Source organism: Odontesthes bonariensis, chromosome 15, assembly GCF_027942865.1.
Source record: "Odontesthes bonariensis isolate fOdoBon6 chromosome 15, fOdoBon6.hap1, whole genome shotgun sequence".
Classification (NCBI taxonomy): domain Eukaryota; kingdom Metazoa; phylum Chordata; class Actinopteri; order Atheriniformes; family Atherinopsidae; genus Odontesthes; species Odontesthes bonariensis.
Genome location: NC_134520.1, coordinates 28,655,639 through 28,681,984, shown reverse-complemented (window position 1 = coordinate 28,681,984; position 26,346 = coordinate 28,655,639). Strand labels below are relative to the sequence as shown.

Genomic DNA, 26,346 nt, shown 5'->3' with positions numbered 1-26,346 from the left:
TAGAAATATGTTCCTTACTAGGCCTTACAATAAGTTAAATATAACTTTTCAGAATCATACCACACAAGATATTGCACAGTATCGTGAATTATTTAACTCAAACTAAGCCAAATGTTTAAGTAGTGAGTGAACAACCGAGTGCTTCCATATGAATTTCGAGAGTAAGTTGCAACCAGGTGCTGCTAATCAAATGCCCCTGTTTAATTGATGGCTAGTGGCTGCCCATCATTACCTGACTCCCGCCCTCTGGTTTTCGCATACCATCTGGGACGAGCCCACAACCGACATGATTTCAAATGGGGCTATTTTTTCTAAAACTCGTGCATGTGATTGGATGAAGAATCTGTCCGTCACCTTGACTGACACTCCACTTCAGCCACTCCCAATGACTCAACCCGTGACGTAGCTCAGAGCGACACCAGGACCACTATGCAACCAGCTAGCCTTTCATAACAAACACCATGGCGGCAGATAGTATGAAACGGAGCGAGGAGCGATCAGTGAACGATTATTGTCGTATGTGCAAAGAAAATCTCAGGATTAAAGGCATTCATCCAAAGTCCCACCCAGCGATTAATGATTGGCTCTGATTATTTTCTAATCGGACGAAACACCAATGACTCCCAGGCTCCTCAGATGGCTGTGTGAGGAAAGGGAACGCCCCCGCGTGTAGTTGGTGAACGCAGCCAGATGACGTGAGTCAGTTATGCCCATCAGTCTGGGAAGGGTTATTAGACAATCCCATCATTCTACAATGAGAAAGATTATTCACAAGTGGAAAACATTCAAGATAGTTGCCAGTCTTCCAAGGAGTGGACATCCCAACAATTTCACTCCAAGGTCAGACTGTACATCACTTGAGGAGTTGCACAAAACAGAAAAAAGCTACATCTAAGACTCTACGGGCCCCACTGAGCAAATTAGATGTTAGGAGTTCATGACAGTACAATTAGAAGTAGACTGAACAAATACAGCTTGTCTAGAAGGGTTGTTGGGAGAAAGCCTCTTCTCTCTAAAAAGAACATGGCAGCACAAAGTATAATTTGAGAGAACAATATCTTTTTGACAGACCAAAGACCAAAGTGGAGAGGTTTAGCACATCAACAAAAAACCTCACATCAACTGTCATGTGCAGTGTGGAGAGGTGATTTTTTTTCTTGCTCTGTAGCCACAGAACCTGGGCACCTTGCAGTCAATAAGTTGAACTTTAGTTTCACTGTGTTTCAAATTATTCTCGAGTCAAATGTGAGGGTATCTGTCCAACAGCAAAAGCCTGTCTAAAATTGGATAACGCAACGCAAAGAATATGATCCAAGCACAAGCAAAGCAGCAAATCTATAACAGAACAGCTGAAAATAAATTAATCACAATGTTGAAATGGTCCGCTCAAAGTCCACACGTCAACCCAACTGAAATGCTGTGGGTGGACCTTGAGAATTATTTGACCACAAACCTCAATGATGTGAATCAATGTTGTAAGGAAGAGAGGTCCAAAATTCCTCCACTATCATGTGAAATACTGCTGACGTCACAGAGAAAATGATTACTTCAAGTTAATGCTTCTTCATGGGGTATACTGAGTATTTCACACAACGTGACTGTATTTTAAATTTCGATACATTTGCTTCAAAGACGAGGCGTAATATTTAACGTGTTCTTTCATTTTAAGACTTGGTGTTGTGGACCAGATGAATTTCTGTCACGTCCTGATCCATAAACCTCTGAAGTGAAAGACTATACTTTCCTCCACTGTGTTAAAGGTCATGATGCTGTGTTGCAATTCTTTATAGTTGATCGTTGTTGACTGGATTGTGTTGATTTTTCATAATATTTCAAGGCTATATGAGTCTTTAGTGACAGTTTTTGGCTTGACTTGACTTTTGTGATTAATTAATGAAAATATAATAATTTAACACAAAATAAAAGGTGGCCAAGACAGCTGATCCAAGTATTCTTCTTCTTTCTCTTCCACTTTTTTTTCTAGACTTAGCATACTCATAGTGTAGTGTGTGTGGGTCAGCTAACATGTTCCAGTGCTTTGTTCCTCGTGTATTGAGTAAAGACAGGGCTGTATGAATAGAGCAGACAGCTTTCCACCCTACCATGCCATCACCTCGGACCCTGCCCCATTTGGCCCCAGATTCACCTACCACAGCCCCTCCAACACAGTATAGTGCATCAGTCTGTGAGACAGCTGCAGGACACTCTCAAACAGGAACTCCTCTCAGCCTCACAGGATGACCCGGTCACACTCAGCCGTCACCGTGGGTGTGTGAATGTCTGGTTTGGTATGTGAGAGAACAGTGGAAGACACAGGAAGTGGGCCAGGGATAGCAGTGCTGAGAAAAGTCTCGCTAAAGTCAGAAAGGGTTCTGCGCAAGTTGAGACAAAAGCCCCTTTACTACTAGAAATTTAGGGATGGAAAAGTCCCATTTTTTTTCTTTCACAAAAAAGATTTTCTCACTTTTCACCTTGCTTTTCGTGTTTGGTTCACTGAACTGTTAAGAGATCTGACAGAAGACAAGTACAAACCCAGCTGACCAGCGAAGAGTCTAAATAAACACAGCTTTTGAGTATTTTCCCAACTGTTTACTTGTTGTTTGTTGCTGCTACTGAATGCTTGAGTAGATGGTTTGTTAATGTTTCACCAGTGATTGGAAATCATTGTTTACAGTCTGGAGCAGAAACTGCAGCATTGCACTTTGAGCTTTTCGTTTTATCAAATCTAAAGAGTAGACAAACTGACCTTTGCTTCCAAGAGGTTTGATGGGAATACATGAATAAAATTACCTGTGTGGCATTGCCATATGAGACAGAGAATATTTTTACTAAATTTGTATGAATCATTGAAATTGGTAAACCTCATTATTTGTAATGGACAGAGTTTCAGATTAACCTCAAAAGTTTAAAGAAAGAATTTAGATTCCACACCAGTATTTTTGTTAAGCCTAGTTAGAATTCATAGAATGAACAATTAACAGAAAACCTCCTTACGGTGAATGCAACAGTTGTAGAAGCCAAAGCTTTAAGTCCACCCAGAAGGTGCAGGGTGATGTCATTTTTTCTAAGCATTTAGAGCCAATCGCTGAATATATCTGGTCCTCAAAACTAGTATTTTGATACAGTCGAGCAGCACTTAACATCGACGAAGGGAGAGAGAGAAAATCATTTTGCACATTACAAGATACTTTCAGGCCATGGTTACAGGCAGTCATCTTATCTTTTAAAGTAGGCGGCAAGGTCTCCAGTGTTTTACATTTTTCCTTACATTCCTTCTCAGGGATTGAACCACAATGGCTACATTTACGTGTGCAGTAATATTGAGATTTAAACCTGATTAAGACCTTGCTTTGAGAAAGAAGCCTCCATCGAAACAATATTTTCTGATTACTTTGACCTAAATTTGGTCACGTATTAGCGAAAGAAATAGTAAAATTAAGCAATGTGGAAGAAATCAATCTTAATCGCATTACGTGAACAAACAGTATGTTATAAGGGGCTTTGTGCTTGTTATTTAAGTTTGGGTGGTTAAAAAGAAGACAGACTTTTGGTGGAAGAGATATATATATATATATATATATATATTAAAAAAATTCCCCACGAATAAAGGAATTCTTATTCTTATTCTTATATATGACACAGCTGTGTTAACATCATTAACCATGGTGTAAAAATTAATACTCTTATGTGGTTTTTTTAACCTTCCAACAGGTCAAGATAAACTTGTCTTTATGTATGTTGAGAACATTTTGTTTATATTTATCCTGACGAGGAGATGTCTGTGAAGTTTTAGTTACCTTCTAGTTATCTCTGCACGGCTGCCTTTCTACCCAAAATATGATAACCAGGGATGACTTATTGTACCCACACATTCCAATACGTCACCCATGTCACCCAATGTCTGTGCAAAGAAGTTAAGTTACCATGCATTGACCCTCGCCAAACTAAATAGATAACTCATTATTTTGTTGTAATTACTTCTGCAACATCAACAATCTGTAAATATAGCAGACATCAGTCAGGGCTAATTGTAATAAATCCCGTCAAGCCTGTGTGCTGTAATCTTTCTGCTCATCACTCTTGGATCTCTCACTTTCACCCTTCTTATCTTACTCTTTTAAAAAACAACATACTCCCTGAGGGAATACATACTGTGAACATCATCTTCATTGATTTGCTGGCGATGGAAAGCCATTTGCTTTTTTCTTTGCCATTTGGAGATGGGAGCATTTTACATCTTGCAGCCTAAGGCCATCAGTCTTTCCTGTCAATTGCGTCGTCAGCTATGGTTAAAGACCCAGTTTTCTCTGCTGTCACTGAGCAACAACTGTCTTCACAGCCATAACTTTACCCTGAGTCCTGTTGATGGGATTTGGCAGCCATTTCTAGTCATAAAACGGAAATATACCTGTGGTAAAGTGGCGGTTCACCTACTGAGCATGTATTAAATACAGTAATTTGTTCATTAATAAACATATCCTACTGTATATGTCAGCCAGACAGCTTTTGTTTACTGTCTCTCTCTTGGTGGTTATGAACAAAAAGTCCATGTGGTTTTGTTTTTTAATGTTACACAATGTCTCTCACCATAAGTCAAAGAGCCATATTTTCACTGCTTGTCGTTTCATAAATGTGAAAATTCAAAGGCTATCTTTTTAGTGAGAGATTACAAGTTATTGCTCCGAACATCCAGACTGATCCAAATAAAGCAGGCTGACATTGTCTGACATTTTAGAGACTAAATGATTAATCTGTCATAACTGCAGAAATTGTTTTAGTCTTGATTTGAAGATAAAAGTAAAATGTAAGTCGCTGCAATAATAGAAAAATGTAGGCAGCAATATTTATGAAATGATGGGTCACTTCCAGACAGTTGTCAGTTTTTGTACCAAATTTCATCCAGTAACTGCACATCATTGTCACTGAAAGACAATACCTGCTATATGGATTTCGCATCAAGGAACAATGAATGTCTACAATTCATTCTGTTATTCATGACAAATATTGATACATGCCAAATTGGTGGAGTTCTGAACCACATTGCAATCAATAGGGCAGCTAGCATGTGGAAAATGACTCACATATACAGCTTACAGCTTCTTAGTGTAAGGTCTTATTTAATTTATCTCTTTTTTCATTGCCGTTTGCTCACAGTAGTGTTGATATTATTATTAGTTACTCAAAATAAATGGTTTTCAGTTATGTTATGGGATCGATGTGTTGACAATGGAAATCAGTCATGGGTTGTGGTAGTAAAAACCTTTTGATGAGGACGACCATTCGTGTTAACGTAAGTGAAAAGTTTACATTCGTAATGTCGCCGGAGCCGGTCTGCACGTTCAAGCCTGTCAAAATGCTTCTCCTATCCTGCTTGTAATTATTACCAAGAGGTTGATGTGATTGTTTTCTCCCCCAGTTAGCAATTTAAATCGACAGAACATCAAAGGATGCCTCCATCAGACTACATAATAGTCTTCTTTCCAGTGAGCTCATGCTAGCTGAAATAATTTGATTCTGCACACGATCAGGCAGCGAGTATGCAGACATGTTGTGAAGGCCGGGCTTAGGGCTGTTTTGAAAGAACACGGTTGAAACTGTTTTGGCTTTGGCACACTGTTACTGTGTGAAACAGGGCAGTGCTGCCGGCGACTTGGAGCCACATCAAGAGCGAAGTAAGTGAAGAAATACTGAGCACAACCAACTATATCATTATCATAGGCTACAAGTTAACTTATGAATTTCTGGCTAGTTTAAAAAAAAAGTACTTTATCACAAATTTCCAAATTTCACAAAGAAGTTAACTTAAGAATTTCTGGCGAGTTTTAAAAAAGTACTGTATCACAAATTTCCTTCATAATTTTAGACCATCCATGTTGCGTCCACTTGGGTTGTTTTTGAGCGCAAAGCCCTGCAGACACAGAGATGATTCTAAACTCTTCCAAACTTGGCTTCACATTTTTTTTAAGAATGGATTTTTGCATGTCAATATATGGTCAGTGTTGAACTAAACACCTCACTAATGACATACTGCTATGATGCCAGCATCTGTTATGAGACACATCTTAAAGTATTTATGACTTTTCATACCACTATAGCTATTCACATTGTAAACAGCCTTTGTGCAAACCAAGGAAAAAGAAAAAGAGGCACTCCTGTAGCGCTAACCCAATGTGATGTGTATATATGTCTGTTTATTATATCCCTCACACTGAAAACATCTTCAGCTGCAGACATAACTACATTTCACATCCTGTCCTCATAACCTTTTTCTTGCTGATACAGTCAGTCAAGTCAATTTTGTCATTGTTTCCTTGTTGGATGGCGTCCTGGGAGGACAAGCTAGTACAGCACTCATTCCTACTTTCAGCATCATTCTAGCTACGTCTCTTAAGTGGATGAAGCCTCAGAAGCAATGCCGAGACAAAAACACTGTTTTCACATCTGCTCAACTCTCAATACATATATTGTTTCAAAATGATCTCTCTGACAAGAAAACCAAGTGATTTGTTTCTGCAGCATGTTCCAGCTTATGCTTCATTCCTTTCGCCATTTCTCTCCAGAAGCCGATTTTCAATTTTGATTTTAAATGTGACTTCAGCAAAAAAACATGTCCTAGTGTTTATTTCAAAAACCTTCCATTGAAGTGGAAACTATTTTATCTTGAGAAAAAAAGTCTAGACTTGACATGGGAAAGTTTGTTATTGGCTATGTGTATTGTGGTTTGGGAAGCACAATTGTGTCCAAACACGTGGTGATCTTTCTAGAACACGTGACGTGTGAGGAATTCATTACCAGACCCAAGGTGTTATATAAGGCTTTTATCTTGTTCCCTCAGAATTCATGGTCAGCATGTTTCCCGAATTTTGTTCTGGGATATCTCCCAAGTCATCGCTTGCCCCTCCCGGCTCATCGTTCCTCAGAGGCAGGCCAGTGGGCACAAGTTGCAGCTTCTCCGGTGACCGGGTTAAGATGACCGGGGCTCGTTGTTGCTGACTCTGCAGCAACAGGTGTGGTGTCACTGATGCTGCTGAAAGCTTCTGAATTACTTCTTTGTTTTTCCTTTGCCCTGAAAAAAGTTTGTATATCCATTTTATGCTTTTTCCAAAATAGCGCGATTCGAAAAGCCGGATGTTTACAATGCCAGCCCATTACCCATTTCACCTTGGGCCAGGTCGGTGACGACATTGTTGTATTATCACCTGACCTGATTGTCACCAGGGGGCTGCAGGGACAACACCCACACACACAATATAATAGTCTACATAACTTGTGCACATATATTATATATAATTTGCAAAATTCCCAGTATAACATTTGGAAAGGTTGGCACAGTCTACCCTAGCCTTCAGTACCTGCCGCCCATGATGGTCAGACCATTTCTTTTGAATATATTCTGCAGTTTATTTGTCTTTATTTGTAAACCAACTATTTAGCCCACCACAGAAAAAAATGCTTGCCTTTAATCTCCTGCACAATCATTGTTTTGTGGTCTTTTTAAAAGATTATTTTTTTTTTAGACATTTCTCAGTAAATCCTCATTTGTGCTGTGATTTATATGAAGGGAAATCACCATACATGTGCCATTAGAGTATGGTAAGTTGATTTAAGATTTCTTAAATTGGGATTCTTAAATGCATCTTAAATGGGATTCTTCTTTATGCACAACATCTTTTATGTATCAGATGAAAGCACTCTGTCATAAATAGTCCCAGGGTTATGCACAAGTCTGAGATTATTATTATTATAATTGACACCCCTGAGTATATTTTGACATATTCATGAATCACAAACTGGTGCGTGCATCAAGTGTCATTGATGCATGCCTCGTTTGTCTTGTTTTAATTTTTGGTCGATCTACCACAGCATGGAGCAGATAGTCCCGCCTGTGTGTGAACTTTTCCTTCTCTTTGCCTCTTGTGAAAGGCCCACTCATCAGTTTTTAATGGAAGTGATATATCTCAGAACCACCCTCTTTGAGTTAGCATCTTTCTCTGCTGTATTAGTCAGTCTGACTAATGCTGTTTGCAGGGCAGTTTTTAATTATGTCAAAGTGCAGAGCTCTCTCAAATGGAGTTTAACTTTGACTAAATCGTAGCCAAAGTAATGAGAGAATTTGCTGCTCAAGATACAGCTGCTCAACAATGCACTGAAGTGTTACCGCCTCTCTTAGTTCCTTATGATAAATTAGCCAAACTCCTGAATTGGTAAGCAGTTTGAAGTAAGTGATTTAGGGGATTCGTTGCATTCCTTATGCACTGAGTTTTGTCTGAACAGAAGTGTTCTTAGCTCTGTTAAGGAATATTGTATTTATTTATTTTTTATTATTGTATTTTCTGGCACTAAAATCCCTTGCCTTTTAAATTGTATCACCATGGTTCTGATAGATCTCACACTTTTTAGGTTTACCATTTTCAAAATGTTTGATGCTCTGAAGTTTTAATCCACACATATTCAGGGTTTCTCCTGAAGCAGACATTTTCTCAGTTAGTAAATCATTACTGCTTGTGGATCCATAAAAAAATCATAAGAATACGCATTTTAACAATTATACATGTTTTCATTCACACAGAGATGGCTACTATGTGTGTTCTCAGACACAGGAGGTAGGACTCAGGTGTCTAGTTTCCACATGAGGATGAGTCAGGAGAGGACAGTATGTATCAACTGGGTGCCAAAATGTTTTCCAAGTGTCAGAAGGAGGGTGGAGGCTCAGAGGAAAAAACTTGTCTGTTGCATATTTTGCACCCACATGCAATTTGTGTTGGTTGAAAGTAATTTGTCATAATTGCATCTGTTCTTTGTCCTGCTAACATTGAACAAACACAAACATTCTTGCATTTGATGGTATACAAACAATGGTGGAAAACAAAAAAATATTGACATCATGAATCCATTCTGTTTGTATGGATCCATGTAATGGGGAAGGGTGGTGTCTTCTCGCTACAGTCTACCTCAGTATTATTGCTGATAATGTCCACCCCTTTATTACCACAACCCATCCTCATATGACTACTTTGAGCAGAAAAATGCATCATGTCGTACGGTTCATATCATCCCAGACCGGTTTCTTTAGCCTGATTATAAGTTCATTAGACTTAAAAGGCCACAGCCACCAGATCTCAATCTGTTTTAGCATATCTGAAATGAAATAGAAAAGGAGAGTCACATCATGAAGGTGTTGCTCAAAAATCTGCCGCAATTGTGTGATGCTATTATGTCAATGTACTAAAAGTCTGTGAGAAACATATCCACCACCTTATTTAATCTTCACCATGAAAAAATATGACAGTTCTGAAAAGAGGTCCTGGTACTAGCAAACTGTATATAGGACATGCATGTATCCAAGCTTGTTGGTACAAATAGAGGCTATTTATTGTGTTAGGCATGTAACATAACTTGAAGTTAGTCTCTGCAGCTGGAATTTAACCATTAAAGTAATCAAAATGACCATCTATCTAGAAAAACAAAGCTGAAGTTATGTTTTCCACAAACTATAAGCCTTTGATAATTAGTACAATATGGAAATTGTGCAGATTTATCCATGTTTAAAAAAAAAACAGTGAAAATGACCATATTTCTGAGCATGCATGTATTCACATTAGTATGATTTATGTGAATGTGTGACAAGTACACAGGGGCAGCGCAGGTAGCAAGGCAGATAGGTGCGTGTTGCCTCGTCTGTCTACTCACAGCGGTCACAGTGTGGTGTGATGTCCGCTCTCAGTCTGTTCTCACGCCAAAGACAACACTAAAAACCCACTTGTATTTTCTGCTTTCCATTCTCTTTAGTCAAACACCCAGCACGCACGGAACTGTATCACCGTTTAAAGAATTTGTGACATATGAAGGGTGATTGCGGGTTGCTTCCTCTCAGATATGTATATTTACTTTTCTGTTGAGCTTGTGCTGCCAAGCGCTTTGAGTGGCCATCAAGATTAGAGAAGTTATTTATGAATGCGGTTGATTTTATATTAAGAAAACCAGTTGTTATGGCCATATATGATAGAAAAAAAGGGAGAAGTCTTTGGAAATCTTTTTAACCGGATATGTTGTGATTTCTCCAACATGAAAGATCATTGACCATTTATCTAGCAGCAGAAACAGCTGATCATTCAGAAAATCTGTCATGTACATGGAATATTTATTCTTTTGTTACTTTAATGTGCATCAGCTCTTTTTTACCAGAACTGAGATATTTTTTTTTTCAGAATGTCAATTAAAAACATAGATGGACAATTGCAGACTTCAGTACAATCTGACATATTTTTGCAATCAGACGAGTCGCCCGCAGCTGGCCCATTGAAAGAATTCTGTTTCAACAGTGTGTTGACCATGATGGCTATGTCTATCTTCTATTCACATTCATCATGCTGACTGTAATATATGGCAGCTTCCAAAAATATGGCTTCAATTCATTTGTGCCAGCTTTTCTGCCTTATCAAGAACACAATATTTTTTTAAGTGTTGGTTCTTAAATGATAATACAAAATTATTCAATTGATGTTAACATCTTAGCCACATCACATCAAACCTTTTATTTAACAATATGTCAAAGAAAAACAGCAAATAATGGGATGTTGAAAAGGTAAATAAGCCACATGCACATTTCAGGCCTTCTGTAGTGTGTTATGATTTGGGGAGTCTACCTATAACCATGATGATATTAGATTTATGGTAAGCTTATAGCAGTTCACTGTCATTTTGCTTAACCAGAGCAACATTTCCTGTGTTTCAGCACATCTGCCCACCGACTCTCATTTTCCTAAGGACAATTTCTAAGGATCATTCACAAACTTGGCAGATAGGAAAAAGAAAAACCTACATGCTAAATAGAAGGTTGATTTTGTACATACAAAATGTCTGTAAATAATCTTGAGTGTGGGGATAGATGGGGTATTCCTGTTCAAGGCCATCAAAATTGTTAATTTGGGCCTCAGCTTGGCTGGTGTAAGTTACATAAGACTCCTTTCCATTGTGTAACTCTGTTTGTTTAGTTTTCCAGCTAATGCTTTGGTAAAGAGGTGAATCCCATAGAGGGGCTCTCAGAGGTGGAGCAGATGAAGTATTTTGTTGGCACTGCACTTGGAAAAAAGACATCAACAGTGTTGGGAAATGCTCTGGGGACTGCATGGGGAGGTGCTGCAATAGATTTTTTTCATTAATGTAAGGAATTCCATATTAATGCTTAACCTAAGTGTTTTTACTTTTCTTGTGGAAAGAATTTCAGGATTTCTGTGAAAATTGACCAAATTTCAATTTGGTCAACCTGTGCCCAAATACCTCAGCATTGTTTAATCCTGTATTGCCTCTGTTGATATCTTTTGAAGCGTTAATTCAAACTTCATTTGCTGCCTATGAAAACCTAACCGGCCCCTGCACCTATATCATATGATGAAAAACCCTTTAATGATAGATAAAGTGAATATAATCGGAATCTCTGGGAAAGGGAAATTTATTGCAATTACTCTAATTTTGTAAAAAGATGCTTACATATTAATGACAAAGCAGCCACTGTTCGGTAGACCTGTCAGTATGTGCAGATCTATGAGTATCCTAATACCAGTATCCAGCAGCAAGATTTATTTGGTGGTGATTCTTCAGTTTTGTCAGACATCAAATACAAAATCCCCCAACTATCATGCACAATGTAATTCCCGGAAGGTAAAACTGAATCTTTGGGGTTAAAAAATGTTTCCGCTTAAAAAAAAAAAAGAAAAATGTTTAAAGTGCTGTGGCCCTCGTCCACACTTGGCAGCCCACTGAGGTCGGTGTTTGAAGCAAAAGGGAAATCAATGCTGACAGAATGACAAGGTTCTCTGCTTCTTAGCACTTACCATAAACTCATCTAATTGCTCTGGGGTTTCTAACCCACAATAAGAAGTCATCCGCTGGGGCCCAGAACAGTGGGAGGCTCCAGCAGACTTCCGGAAAATTGGAAGGAGTATAAAAAGCTTACCCGCGTTTGCGCACACACGCACACAAGAATGAGCTTGTAAGTTTATATTTCATTTGCCACTGATACACCCACACTTGTGATTGGGTAATTCTACACATCTTCCCTTTAGCAGATGTTAGGACAGAGCAAAGAAGCATGAGACTCAGCAAGTGAATGTGTTTCATGTAAGTGTGCCTTTGTCATAAGATCAGGTTAGCAATAAATAAAAAACTGGGGAAAAAGCACACCAATGGGGCCATTTTCTCACTAAGTCGGGCTTCACTTGAAACGGTCTTGGCAGGTGATCACAGGTCAGGGGCTGCAGGGTCAGATGGCAGGCTGATGAACTGGAATCTGTTGGCCAGTAGAGGATATCCCTATCAGCTGGTTAACGGATGGGATCAGCACATTAACACTCCAGGAAGCCCGATTATCAGTTTCGGCTTTAAAGATCACAAAGTTATGTCAACAACCGCAAAGGAGAGGATCTTATACTTGCTTTAATGATCATATTATTACTTTCAACTCCAAGTCCAGGCCAAGAAGCAAACATGAGTGAGCCCCGGGAGGTGCTCTCTTGCTTTACTTAAGACTTTTATGATGATCTAGACAAGAAGTTGTGATTGAGCTGATGTTCATTGGTAAATTTAGTTATCGGCTGATCAGTCTGCCTGAAAGATGAAACAAAGTGGAATTAGAACTTGAAACACTAAGGTTTATAAATAAGCTGAAATGCTTCAAGTACTGATTAAAGTTCTTCAAAAGTTGATGTCTTCAAAACGTCCGTTTGTCTGTCAAATCCCTAAGATGTACAAATATTCAGTTCTATTCAGTGATAGAGAAAAATGTTATAGTTTCTCACATTTAAAAGGCTGCACCATCACCCAAAAATAATCAGTTAACCAGCTACTAAAGTTGTCAGTCTTTTTAATAATGTTTTGTGATTACATCATTTGGCCCATTGACAAAGCTAAAAGGCGGCACCAGACTATGACAGTTTTGTTAATGACTTGAAAGGTGGTGATGATTCATGAAGCCTGAAGCCAAGTGACTTCTGAGAGTACTAAATTAGGCTTGTAGTGATATTTCAAGTAAGGGTTATCAAAGCATTCACAATTCTCAGCAGGGGCCTTTCAAGACTGAGCAATGGCCAAGCACCTCCAGTAATGCTTTGGAGATATCTTGCAGATACCACGGTGATTACAGCAGAGCTATTTAGAAGTATCTACCATTCTTTCTGTGGTTGTAATGGGTTAATTTCCTTCTTAGATCATGCTGCTGAAAAGGTTGAAGCACATGGGAACTGTTGGGTTGTATAAATTTGAAATTACACTGTTGCCCTTCTTTGTGGAAATAGTCTGATTCTTCCGCAAAGTTTGCTTGACAGTGCTGAGATAATTACATAATACTAGTGGATGTATAGCAATAATTGTGCACACGTGTCAGACCCTGTTAGAGAGAAAGAATTTTCAAAATGGTTTGCACCTGTTCCAGTCAGTCTCAAATATGAAATTTAAACTCAGCTGCAAAATTGATTAATCTAAGATTGAACACTGAGAAATCTATATGTAAAAAGTGAAGAGTGCAGATAAAATACTTTCAGGTGTCATATGCACAGCTAAATAGAACTGTTTTCAGCCTGGATTTAAACATTGTCAGAGTTGAGGCCTGTCTCACATCTTCTGGAAGACTGTTCCAGATTTTAGGGGCATAAAACTGAAACGCAGCCTCACCTTGTGAGAGAGCAGGTAATGTTTTGGGTCTTGTTTTCCAAACGTAATGTGGGCAAATGACAGTAAGAGGTTCACTCGGTAGGAGCGGCTGTAAAAATAGCACAATGATGCAATGGTAAAGCTTGTCTAACGCTCAGAGAGCTAGTTTTATGAGGGAATTTTGCAGTGCACCTGAAAACATGTGCATGGCATACTGTGGGAACTAACTTATCTGACTTATCTTATCATTATCTGTTATGCTGATGACAAAATAACATCCATGAAGACGTCCCAGACAGTCTCATAACTTCACAAGCTTGCTGAGAATCATTGCATTCTTCAGTATCAGAAGAACCAATTTATGGTTGGTAGTATCTGTTGAAAATACAAATTGAAAATACCAGAATGCCTCACCCACACGTTTTGTTGTTGCCGTTTTCTTTCTTTTTTTTTTTATATATATTTCTGGAACACTAATGCTCTACTTTATCTATTTACATGAAGGTGATGAAACCAGTGTGACCATAGGGACAAAACACTCACACATTTTGACATTTTGACTTGGAGGTTGTCAGAGATGGATTGTGTCCCTAAGTTTGTGGGAAGGCCTCAGTGTCAGACTTTGGAAATCTCTGCGACACACAACACAAACAGTCCTGACATAAGCAGTCTGGATGGAAGTGCAGAAAATGTGCCAAGCTACCGTCCATAATTTCTTCTCCCGGGTGATGGGTCTCACTGCCCCTAACCAACACAGAGCCACTCAAAAGAGCCAACAGACAAAACACACAGTGTACTGAGAGCCAGAAAAAATACACACACACACACAATTAGATAAGAAACAAGACTCCAAAACAAGTCCAAAGACAACAAAAGCTTGTTCCATTTACTTAAAATACATTGTCATACACACAGACATCCCTTCCAGACACACACAGGTTGATGTGTCCCAGTGTGCTGCAGACTGTTTCCTGCATTCATTGTTCAGCCAGAACAGACAGTACAGTTTCTCATCATTCTGATCACTGCTCCACTGTGGGATACTATTGACTGACCTTTTTTACCAACCATGTCAGGTCAGTTGCTGTTGCTGCTGTTTTGTTTTTGAATGTGTTTTGTATTTTAAGTGTTACTACACTGTAGGGCTGTCCACGACCAAGGATTTTGTTGGTCGACCAGTGGTCGTCATTTACTCCGATTAATCGACTAATCGACCCCCCCCCCCCCCCCCCCCCCCCAACATTTACCTTTAATGCCCGGCTGCCGCATCTATGCGCATTTACCAAAATGTTTCCTGGTTCATCTAAACACTAGGCCTAGGCTATAGCCTACACAAAAATCAATTGACTGCTCAGTTCTTCTGTCGGAGAGTGAGAAAAAACCCGACGTTAGTGACCATTGGCTGACAAGCAGAATTTTACAAGCGCACAAGCCGGGTGCTTCAAGTCTGCCCTCTCTTTACACGGGCAAATTATTTCAGATTTTGACATTCTGAATGTGTCACAAAAATAATCAGAAAGACAGGCGGACTTTGAACATTCTGACCGCGATTTGGATCTCACCACGGTCCAATGGAGGATAACAGACAGTGTCGGTGCTGAAGCCGATGGTCACACTTACCGAGTTGCTTTCACAAGATGTTAATGCATCTCTCTGCCACGCTGCCCATGCTCATAAACGTGAAAAGACGTCACCCAAATAAAATAAATAAACCTGTTGCTGCGCGAGGATGACAGCGCGGCCGTGATCTGTGTGTGGTAACGGGGTCAGAAAGTACAGCGGTGACCGGCCACCTCTGTTCCAGAAGGCGCTCCAACATGCAGTGGAGTTCCATCTCGTGGAGACATCCTGGATGAGTTTGTGTTCAACAACGTTCTGTTGTATTTGTTTTTCAGTGAGAGCCGCTGTAGCCTTGGCACTTTTCTTAAAATGTCCAACAAGACGTCTGGCAGCTGCTATGACACGGCAAATGGGATCTTTTTTTAAGAGCCGCATTGATGCACCGCTGCAAAGTGTGCCCTGCGCAACGAACTTCTTGGACGTTACCCCAGGACGGGTTACGTTTTAACTGATCGTTCTGTGCTTGTGACACGAAATTACCGTTTTGATTTGTTTGACGTCTTCCTTTGTCAAGCCCTTCAAATTAAAAGTCCCGGGAGCCCTTTGACGAGACGCGGCTTTTTTTTTTCCTGCGACCAATCAACCAATGGAATTTAGTCGACTGGTAATTTTTTTGGTTGACCAACGACCAATCGATTATTTGCCGTCAGCCCTACTACACTGTAAGCCCAAGTGCTAACATGTCAGGTGACCAACACAGAGATGGACTTGCCCAGAAGCTACATAAGCACTGATGCTCTGCCGGTGAATTAATTTACCTCATTAAATTTTGCTGCATAACAACTGCCACAGTTGTTTTTAATGTTTAATGTTTAATGTTTTTAATGTAAAAAAAATCTAAAGCTTGTTACAAAATTGGTTTGATTTAAGTCAGTAAGTAAACTGAAAGTAAAATGGAAAACTCAAAACATACTACCAGTGTCCCTTGTTTAAAATAGTATATTATAATATTTCTGTTTTATGGTAAAGCAGATTTATTTAGTGGAATTACAATGTTTTATGGATGGAATAACACGTTTGTGACTTTCTTTTCTTTTCTCTATGCTTAGACAACATTTGGATACAACATTGATGTTTCTGACAGGTGGTGAGGTAACCAAGCAGCTATCATGCTCTCAGTGTCTGACATGTAGATATTTTGGAGATGTTTGCTGTGGCTTTTCGGCTGATCTCTGTAGCTTATTGTCAGTAACACCCTTATCTGTGTGGGCCTGCAGAGATGTTGATGTGTTTGAGTATACGCATCGAAATATAACAACAAAGCCATTACACTGCGGATACTTTCAACTGGCCTTGATTATCTGAACATGCTCTATTTAAGTCTCCTCTAAATATCTGAGCCCTCTTAGTACTAGTTTATTCTTCAAAAATTACATTAAAGGGATAAATTCAAGATTTACTAATGATTATTAAATGCAGCTCTTTGCAGTGTTTCTCAATTATTGTTGTAGTAAATTCTAAGATTTTGGCTGAGAGGATTTAAAATGTATTGTCTTGCCACAAGCTTATGAACACATACTTTGTCAGCATCAGTTATACCCGATTCTGTTATTTAAAGTGGTCTGCATGATGGTGAAGTGGTTAGCACTGTCGCTTCACAGCAAGAGGGTTCCTGGTTTGAATAATTGGCTCGGGCCTTTCTTTATGTGGAGTTTGCATGTTCTCCCCGTGTACGCGTGGGTTCTGTCCGGGTACTCCGGCTTCCTCCCACTGCTCAAAAACATGCATTTCAGGTTAATTGGTTATTCTAAATTCACTCTAGGAGTGAGTCCGAGTGTGGATGGATGTTTGTATCATTTGTCTCCTTGTGGCCTTGTGATGGGCTTACGACCTGTCCAGGGTTTACCCCAATTCTCGCCCAATGACAGCTGGGATAGGCTCCAGTCCCCCCACAACCCTGGGTTGGATTCAGTGGGTATAGAAAATGGATGGATGGATGGATGTCATTTAAAGTGAAGACTGAACTGACTGTTGCAGGAACTTTGCTCTAGAAGCGGGGCTAAAAGTCTGTACACATAAAACCTGTTAATCCAGCTATATGTCACACTTAACAATATGTTTTCATGTATTTTCAGTAGAATAATCACAGATGTGTGTTATTATTCTACAAATGGTACCAAACAGCCATTTCAATTCCAAAATCCCTGCATCAGGAATACTGGAGCTGAAATAGTTGAGTTCTCATGATAGGTTCTCTTTCCGTCAAAAGTGATGATTAGAACCTCCAATATGACTTTGTTCCCTTATTAAGTATTCACTAAGCAAATGTTCTATGTATAAGCAAGGAAGGTGAAATGTATCACTGAATGGCTTTGGTGCCACTAAAAGCTTTTCATTCATGAATGCTAATGGAGAACCATTGTTTTTGTTTTTGCAAGATGTTTTGACATTTCTTCTAATTAAGATTGTAGCACTCAGATATTTTGAATTATGTTCTTATTTACTGAGACGTTAATAGATGTGACCTTCATTGACTCCTGTGAATTATTGAGAAAGACAAGGATCATTCCCACTGTACTGAAGTAATTAGGCTGATCTTTTAAGCTTGTTGTGGAGTAGCTTTTCTTTTTTCCTCACTTCAGTTTGTATAATTGAATTATCAAACTGCTGTGTAGCTGGTAGTTTTATATTTGTTAATTCATTTACTATTTTCTATACCTGATTTGTCTTGTTCAGGATTGCAGTGGAGAGGAGATATAGACCATGCCCCAGCTGTCACAGGCTGAGAGGCGGGGTTTTATGTCATACATAAACTCGTCAAAAGGGTCTGCGTGCTGCTTAAGATTGAAGGTGCTTCCTCAAATACTTATCTGAGTTGTACTGCAGGCATTACACCAGTCACTAACACATTTACTCACATGGTTTCTCTCTCAAACAGTCACTCACACGCATACACACACACACGCACTCAAACAAGCATCAGCCAGTTCTTTGCAAACTGTCATCGACTTAAAATAGTTCTCATGCCATGTTGTATATTTAGTTGAGGGCATCATCAGTCTTTTCCCTCTGAACTCCACAAAGACCCAACTACTTACATCATTCCCTCTTTTTTTCGGTCTTTTGTTGCTCTTTGACTTTGTCCTTCATTTATTGTTTCTCCAGCCTGCTGTCTATGAGCACGATGACATCAGTCCCATATCTTCTAGTAGACACTTCCTTTACACACAGACCAGACCAAATATCCCCATCCTCCTCTTTAGTCTCCTCTTTTTCTGTGCCCACGCATGATCAGAAGTCTGGCGGTTTGGTAATCCCCTGTGTGTACAGTAAACTCATACTGAAGAGAAACTAGTACACCAAATGTAAATGTTTCCATCTGGACTAATATTTATGACAAAAGTTAGCTGTTATTGATGTCTCTATTTTGTAGTCTGGGACATCCTTCACTTTTTCACTTTTATTTCTTAAAGCTTTTGCATTTTTTTTTTTGGCTTGTTGTTATCAAGCAAATATGACTGCTTTTTTGCAGTAATTTTTTATTTGCAAATATATATTTTTCAGTTTCTGGAATATGCTTTTATCCTCTCCTCTACACAAATATTGTTAAGTTACTTTGATAATAACTCATCAGCATAATATGCTGGTGAAACATAGTGAAGTTACTAAAATGAAGTGATGACAGAGAAGAAACACTATCAGAGGTTTCAGTCCAGTCTCCCTTCGATAGTCACATGCTGCCATTTTGTCAGGACCCCTCAGCGTTATAAATAAACATAGAGTAAATCATTTTGCTTCAGTTGTCAAAACTGCTTGGTAAACAAAGGCAGAAGGTGTATTATAACATGGCTACTTCCCCACCCCTTTACTTCCCCATAAGTAACGCTCCAGAATGAACGCTCACCATAGGACACATACTTCAGGGATGCCACAGGCTCTAACAAATCATCTCTGTTACCCAGGATTTGAGAAACGATTAGAGATTCATACAGGTTTATATATGTAGCTTCCAGATAAGGCTGAGATATTTTTCACACTAAACAGCTATGACTATAATTTGACCTATTGAATGATTTGTCATAGTTTAGAAACTATGTCTTTAGGCCTAAATGACCAGCTGCAGCTTCAAAATGAGTTTTTTTTCTACATGTTACGCTTATGCTTTTATGGAATTTTGTTTTCTTATATTATTGAGAATTTTGGTGACTGTTCGTATCTTAGCCTCACAAACAATGGCGGGAACCACCAAATAAGGCCCGACATGTAATGGCCCTGAATTTGATTCTTTTTCTCCAGACAAGTAAAGCAGTCTGAATAATGAAGCGGTGACAATTTGGCACAATTTCTCTCCCTGTAGAAAAACTGTTTAACTTCCTGCCTCTTCATTTCTGAAAAGCTCACCAGACAGATGGGTATACAGGCCATGGGCATGACAGACGAAAGTGATTGATCACATGGTAAAGGGAGGCGGAGATGAACTTATCAGACAGAAATGGGGTCTAGTAAGTGAAAGGAGGTCAGAGAGCTCTTACTGTTGTTGTTTCTGTCCCCTCCGCATTACTTCCCTCCATCTCTTTGCTCACTCTCTGGCATTAAATATCCCCAATCATAGCACCTGCTTTCTCCATCATCTCCGTGTAGCCATCTTTCTTAGTGTAGAGTGAGCACTGTGCTGTTCTCGGGCCTGCTGACTTCAAACATGAGCTACTTCAGGAATGATAATGACAGAAACATGCCTGGAAAAATAGGATTGTCCTCCAAAAATACACTCTGCGCTTTGTGTTGCTGGTCATTTTTTTTCTTCTTTTTTTTTGATGTTGTGCTTGTGTGTGTGTAACTGGCAGTCAGGCTTCAGTACACACAGAGTGATTGATGGTTGTTCCCTTCTACCTGTTTACCAGTGTCTGGATAAGATGGCTTAGTATGAAGTGGTAATAAAAGGCTGGCTGGGCAATAACAGGGATAGTTCTTTCCCAAGAAGCACACCTGCCCCATGCCAGACCTGAGGAGTAACACATAGACACAGACACCGGGAACCAAGAGGCATTCCCACTGTGCTCCATTTCACATTCCAATTCTCTGACAGCATGTCTGCTTTTAGACGACCATATTCAAAGTAGTCAAAAATAGATAAATAAATGACACCTTCAGTTTGAAAGACATTTTTGTCTTCAACGTGTCTGGCATTTGAAAATAAAACCTGATCATTTTTCAAATGGTCGTTAGTTGTTAATGTTTCACAGCCCCCCAGACAAATCAATCTGTGACTTTGTTGTTGCATATGTATTGATTGTTTTTATTATCGTTTTTTTTTATACCATTATTTCAAATCTTCTGTGACATATTGAAGCATTTTATGAGATCCCACATTTAAATCGTACTGACTGAATGGAAATTCTGAGAAAATGAACTATAATTAAATCCACAATTTCAAATTATAGACTCAAGCCCAATTGCTTCTGACTCTTTTAACACACAGAGCGAGTCAGAGTTCCAGCCCACAAGGATTCAGTAGAAGAAATACTGTGTATAACCATGTCCCTGCACAGACCTGGTTGAGTTCAATTTAGAGCTGCAGGGCAGCATGTTTACACGTAAAAGATTTCAAGTTACATTCAACCCATTGCCAGAATTATTTCTCACAGCGCTGATTCACCCCATCAGCACGAGGTGACACTGATCGGCTTGTTAGTACCCACATGGCACTCTTTGGACTGAATTTTATACTGTTTATACTGTTTCATGTCAAAGTAAACTTGGTAGAGTTGACAGATTCAAAGGTTTGAACCAGACAATCTCAAAGTCAAAGTGGAAATTTGATCATTTTTTGCTAAGATGCCAGTTTGCGTCTTTCTTTTTTTTTTTTTTTTACCGTTGTGCCAAATAAATCTTTTATTTTTCTTTATTGTGCTTCTAATTTGATCCCTTTTGCTGATAATAACAATGTGGCCATTTTTGGTAAAATAAAAAAAAACTCAGTTGATGTTTAAACGCATTCAGCTGAGCCATCTTTTTGCACTCTGATTTAATTTCTTAATTAAAATCAAAGTGTAGTATTAGGGTCATGTAGAAAGGCCACATATATCTGTGTTTTGACAATTTGGTGATTTTTATTAAACTTTAAAAAAGATCTTTCCGCTGTCTTTGATTTGTCATCCACACAACATTGACTGTACAGACAATTCCAATAACAGTGTTGAAACATACAAGAATGAAACATTACATCTATTAGGAAATGGCAGTGACATTGGCAAGTTAGGCTAACTAGTTTAAATCTGAGTGAAATACACACTAAACAACTCAATGAGGGGTGGATGGCCTGAAATAGCTACATGTACACACTTCTATGCGTTCTTACTGAAAAGAGAAAAGAAAGATTTTTGTCTATATTTGTTGGCTCTCAAGGCTTCGTTTGCTTTATAGTTCGTCTGAACTTTGAAACCATTCGTTGACATGGAAACATGTTAAGGGTACAAAAAATGGCATGTTTAGAAGCATGTTTAAATGTCAGTTTGATTAAGATGAATGTAAATCAGACATTTAAGAAAACTGCTTCATTTTCAGATATCACAATCATGGAAATATGACATAACTGTTCTCTTCATGTCTTATATTTGTTCACGCTGAATCATTTGTGTTCAAACCTTATATGATCTGAAACTCTCCTGCCCATCACCTGACTTCCGCAGTGACATTGAGCTTGGCTGCATGCTGACCACAGTAAATATCCAAACAGATGAAATGTGACACACTGGACCCACAGGAATGTTCTTGTTATGGCGGCGTGGCATCAAAGTGTCCTCAGGAATGTTGCAGAGCTCTTGGCTCTCACCTGCTCACTATTAGTCAGCCCCACTGGTTGACATACAAAAGGACTGTTTGAGCTTGTAAGGCTTTGGTGCCAGTATGGAGGATGACTCAGTGTTTTATCGATGGCTTCGTCATACAGCGTCACAAATTAAGAATGGATGGACATCTGTCGTTTCTTTGCTCATACCGAGTCAGTAATTCCCAACTTTTATGTCTTGTGCTTATACAATCTTCCATAGGTTGTTTAAACATTTAACATTATTTCCTAATTACCATGAATAGGTAATACTATTGCTGTGATTTGTATGGCCCTTTCAAGCCTATCATCATGTCATCTTAATTAGCGGAAACATCTTTATGGATTTTGTGACATGATGCTACTAAACTTAATGAAGGCTTCCAAAAACTTTAAAAGAAAGAGGTTATAATATTAACAGGTTATTGTTATAATTTGGGTAAAGCAGTAAATAATATGCATTCTGAGTTTGTTGCCACCAAAGAAAATTGTGTTATTAACCACCCGACCAAAAATTCATGATTGGTATGAAAAAAGTATTAGACTTCAAACTCTAGTTTAAGGTGCCGAGGGTGTGTCTGGTAAAGATCCTGATGAACAGAATATAAATCTGTGGATTTGCTTCACTCAAATGTTTCATATTATTTTGTGAGGCAGAAAAAAACGTTCTGCATTCTACTCCTAATTACATTTGCTGTAATTTTATCATCATGCACTAAAACTAAGATATCGACTAAGATGGACTAATTTGATCTAACACAGCTAAAAATACAGCTAGTCTGAGTCGCTGAGGTTTGAAAACTGGTTATTTATCACTATTCCATCCAAATGGCCAAACATGTAATTTGAAAACTTGCACATCCACTGTGACCCTGAGTGGCTCTTTGGTAGATCAACCTTTTAGCCCTGACTAGGGAAGAAAAAAAGGCCTTTTATGGAGTCATACACTATTGAGTTAAAGAGTCAGCAAGGGGAGAATGACTTATTGAGCTGCTATTTTATGCAGCTGAAGTGGGCTAAAATAAAACTGATGGAATGTACAAGAAGTGTACTTTACAAGTGGGAAAAGTTGTCTTTCATCACACAAAGGATGTTTGATCACTGAGTCATTTGCAGTACTTTTGTCCATGGGAAAGTTTTGGTCATTGTTGTTTATTGAAGTTGACATGTATTGGAAGTGGAATTGCAGTAAAGAAACCGAAGTGTTCTTCCACCTCAATTGTGATTCCTGTTCAAGGACAATGACTAATGGAACATAAGGAATCCGTTGCTTTGTATTGATTGTCCTGATGCAGAATTATATGCTCATTTCAGACTCATTCTTTTTTGTTTATTTTCATTGCGTCTTAAGGAAGAGTGTGCTTTTGTTTTAGGAAACACAACGTCAAGGCCGAGCATTCACAGTGGAACAAGTTTCGTGTCCGTCCAAGCCTTCTTCCTTGGACGTAAGATATAAATGTGGAGCCAACTACTCTTATCATTCTTCTGTAGTTTGTCAGAGAATTCCACATTTTCTTCGGGCTAACACGCAGTTCTTCTCTCCCACCATTTGCATAATACGTTTGGGTCAATGACATCATCGAATGAAAACAACATCAGAACTTACGGCTTCTTGGGAAATGTCAGATTTGACCTAAAAAAAAAAAAAAAAAAAAAAAGAGAGAGAGAGAAACTTTATTCAAAAGATCTGGAAATCCTTTCAAATGTTAGGCAATTTCCGTTATGATAGCTCTGTGCATGAGAGCTTTTAGTCCAGGTTTCCCAGTTACTATATTCCTGCTCATGCTTGTCCCATCAGGTCAGAGCAGAATTTATTTGTAAAACCTCGTTAATTGAGAACAACCCCCAAATTATCAATGGTCTGTAAAAACCTTTCCACTGAACTCTCTTTTTCTAATTTGTATTAATTGTTGGCTGAATTTGTGTCAACCTTTGCCTGTACAAGGTGAAATTCTCAGTTTACATAATGCTTTGTTATTTCACTAAATTTTGTAATCAACTGTGTTATGCAACACTGTACCAAATTCTTCAAGCCATCTGTAGGGAGTTTGTGGTGTCGTAAGTAACAATGATGGAAAAAGTGAAAGCAAGCAGGATCATGATTAGTTACAGGGATAAACTGTGGTTTTGACTCATCGTTTCAGCCATCTGAGACTACTGCTAAAATGCAACGGAATGGTGAATAAGAATTGATAAGGGTCACAAAACAGACATGTACAGTATATCGTGCATACATTCAATATTTTCATTTTGAAGGCTTGTATCTAATTGTCAAGCTTAAAAACGTTATTTTGAATTTGTGTTTTTTTTAATTGAATTTTGGATGAAGATGCTACTCTTTGCAGCTGATCTGTATTCTGATTGTTGTCGATAGCTAGACTTATCGCTTTAACTAAACCCTGCTTTTACGTGAATCCTAATCGCCTTTTTGTCAGTTCTATTCTTTTATTATTTAAATGTTTTATCACAGATCTTTTTTTTTTGTTCCTTCTATATTGTTTGTGTCATCCTAGCATTTCAGTAAATTCTGCATTTAATTCGGCTTATGATGACTACTTGATAACTGATCATTGCTGGTGAGAGGGCTTGCAAAAAGTGTGTCAAGTATTTTACACCATGCATGGATATGTTTTGGTCTAAAGACTTAGTCCTCTGAACAGAAGGCTAAACATAGCTGGGACCCTTAGTGAACAGGCTTTGTTCAGCTCACAGAAAGGCATTTGTCATCGTGTAAAGCCATGACCGGTGACTCCAAAGTGAAGTATGGTGCTAATCACTGGCACGGAATCAGCACACTTGTATGTGTACCTCACCAGCTGTTGACACGCACGCTTGACTGATTATCTCAAGGCTGTATGAGTTTGTGCTGTGTCTGTGAACCGCTGCTTGTGTCCTCTCTTCTGAACTCTGTGGCCTTGTCCCTGTAAGGCAGAAATCTAGGCATGCTTTGCTCTGCATGTTTGTCATAACAAGGGCACTTTAGGTAGCTTGTTCATGTGTCAGGTTTATTCAAGGGTCTTAGTGACTTAATGAGTATTGGGTTTCAGAGGTGCAGCTGTGTCTCAACATGTGTGGTTACATCTGTCATTACTTAGGTCCATTTTTGTTCTGCCTCCTTTTGCAAAATAACTTGAACTTGAACTTTAAAAAATTTAAAAGATCTTAATCATATTCACAGATGAGCCAAAGGTGTAAGTCAGGAGCAACATTTAATCATTGTTCTGAACACTATCAACTTTTTGTAATCAGCTGGGCATGGTTTAGAAGAATTCCACCTGAAAAAAGTCCAGGGTCACTGTGCTTTGGATCATTGTTTAGTAATTCATGTGCATGACCAAATTTGTCTTAGCTGTTGGAAAAATGGCCTCACATTTGACTTCAGAATACTTTGGTATACAGATGAGTTCATGGTTGACTGAATGACTGCAATCTCCACTTCGATCATGTCTGCCCAAAGGACATTGTTCCAGAAGTCTTATGGTTTGTTCAAATAAAAGTTTGCAAACCAAAGCCATGCTGTTGGGATCTTTGTAAAGAGAAGAGGCTTTCTCCTGGTAAGCCTTCCAGACAAGCTGTACGAGTTGAGTCTTTTTTTAATTGTACTCTCATGAACTTTACCATTAAACATGCAAACTGAGGCTGTCGATTTGGGTTGTAGTTATTTTTGTGAGCCTTGCATAGTCTAACCTTGGCATGAACTTGTTGAGACTTCCACTCCTGAGCAGATTGACAACAATTGTTGATGTTTTCCACTTGTTAATATTATTTCTCTCTAAAGAATGATGGATTCCTTAATGTTTGGAAATGGCCTTTTTCTCACTTCTCAGACTCTCTTTTCTCTAATTCTTATCTAGTAAGTAGGCAGTAAGGTGTTTAATTCGTCTTTTTACACACTGTTTTTGCATTTTGGCTTTGTTAGATTAATAATGAATCAGTATGATATGTAATGTGTGGTTGTTCATGTTGTATTTACATCATTTTAAGACCTGGTAAGGACATGATGTTTTTTTTGTTTTATTGTGTCCTGATAAGTAAAACCGTAGACTTTATTTTATAGTGTAAAATGATTTTCCTCTAGGATAGGTGATGCAGACAGCAGTATATCTAGGCCTTAGTGTTTGAGGAACGTTCAGAACTGCAGAGGAAAGGATGCCTTGGATCAGATGATGCTAGAATTCCAACAATGTTCCACCTCAGACCTACCACCAGGAGATTCTGCATTTGTGTTTGTGTGTGTGTTACTGGCAAGGACTTGTGGAATAGAACAACGTTAGATCAAGTTGGAACTGTGGAATTTCTTTCCCCATCTTTTA

At 38.8% G+C, this 26,346-nt stretch overlaps 1 protein-coding gene across 4 annotated transcripts in view; it reads left to right on the top strand.

Annotated features, from left to right (window-relative positions):
- The window catches only part of ddah1 (dimethylarginine dimethylaminohydrolase 1), a 75,120-nt gene that overhangs the window by 7,518 nt on the left and 41,256 nt on the right, over positions 1-26,346 (top strand). The window contains exon 2 of one of the 4 annotated variants that reach the window (XM_075485867.1): positions 16,317-16,359. The exons of the other annotated variants lie outside the window; for them this stretch is intronic. Within the exon in view, the coding sequence (XP_075341982.1) occupies positions 16,339-16,359 (21 nt within the window). The 5' untranslated portion in view covers positions 16,317-16,338. The remainder of the gene's footprint in view (positions 1-16,316; positions 16,360-26,346) is intronic. 4 annotated transcript variants of the gene reach the window in all.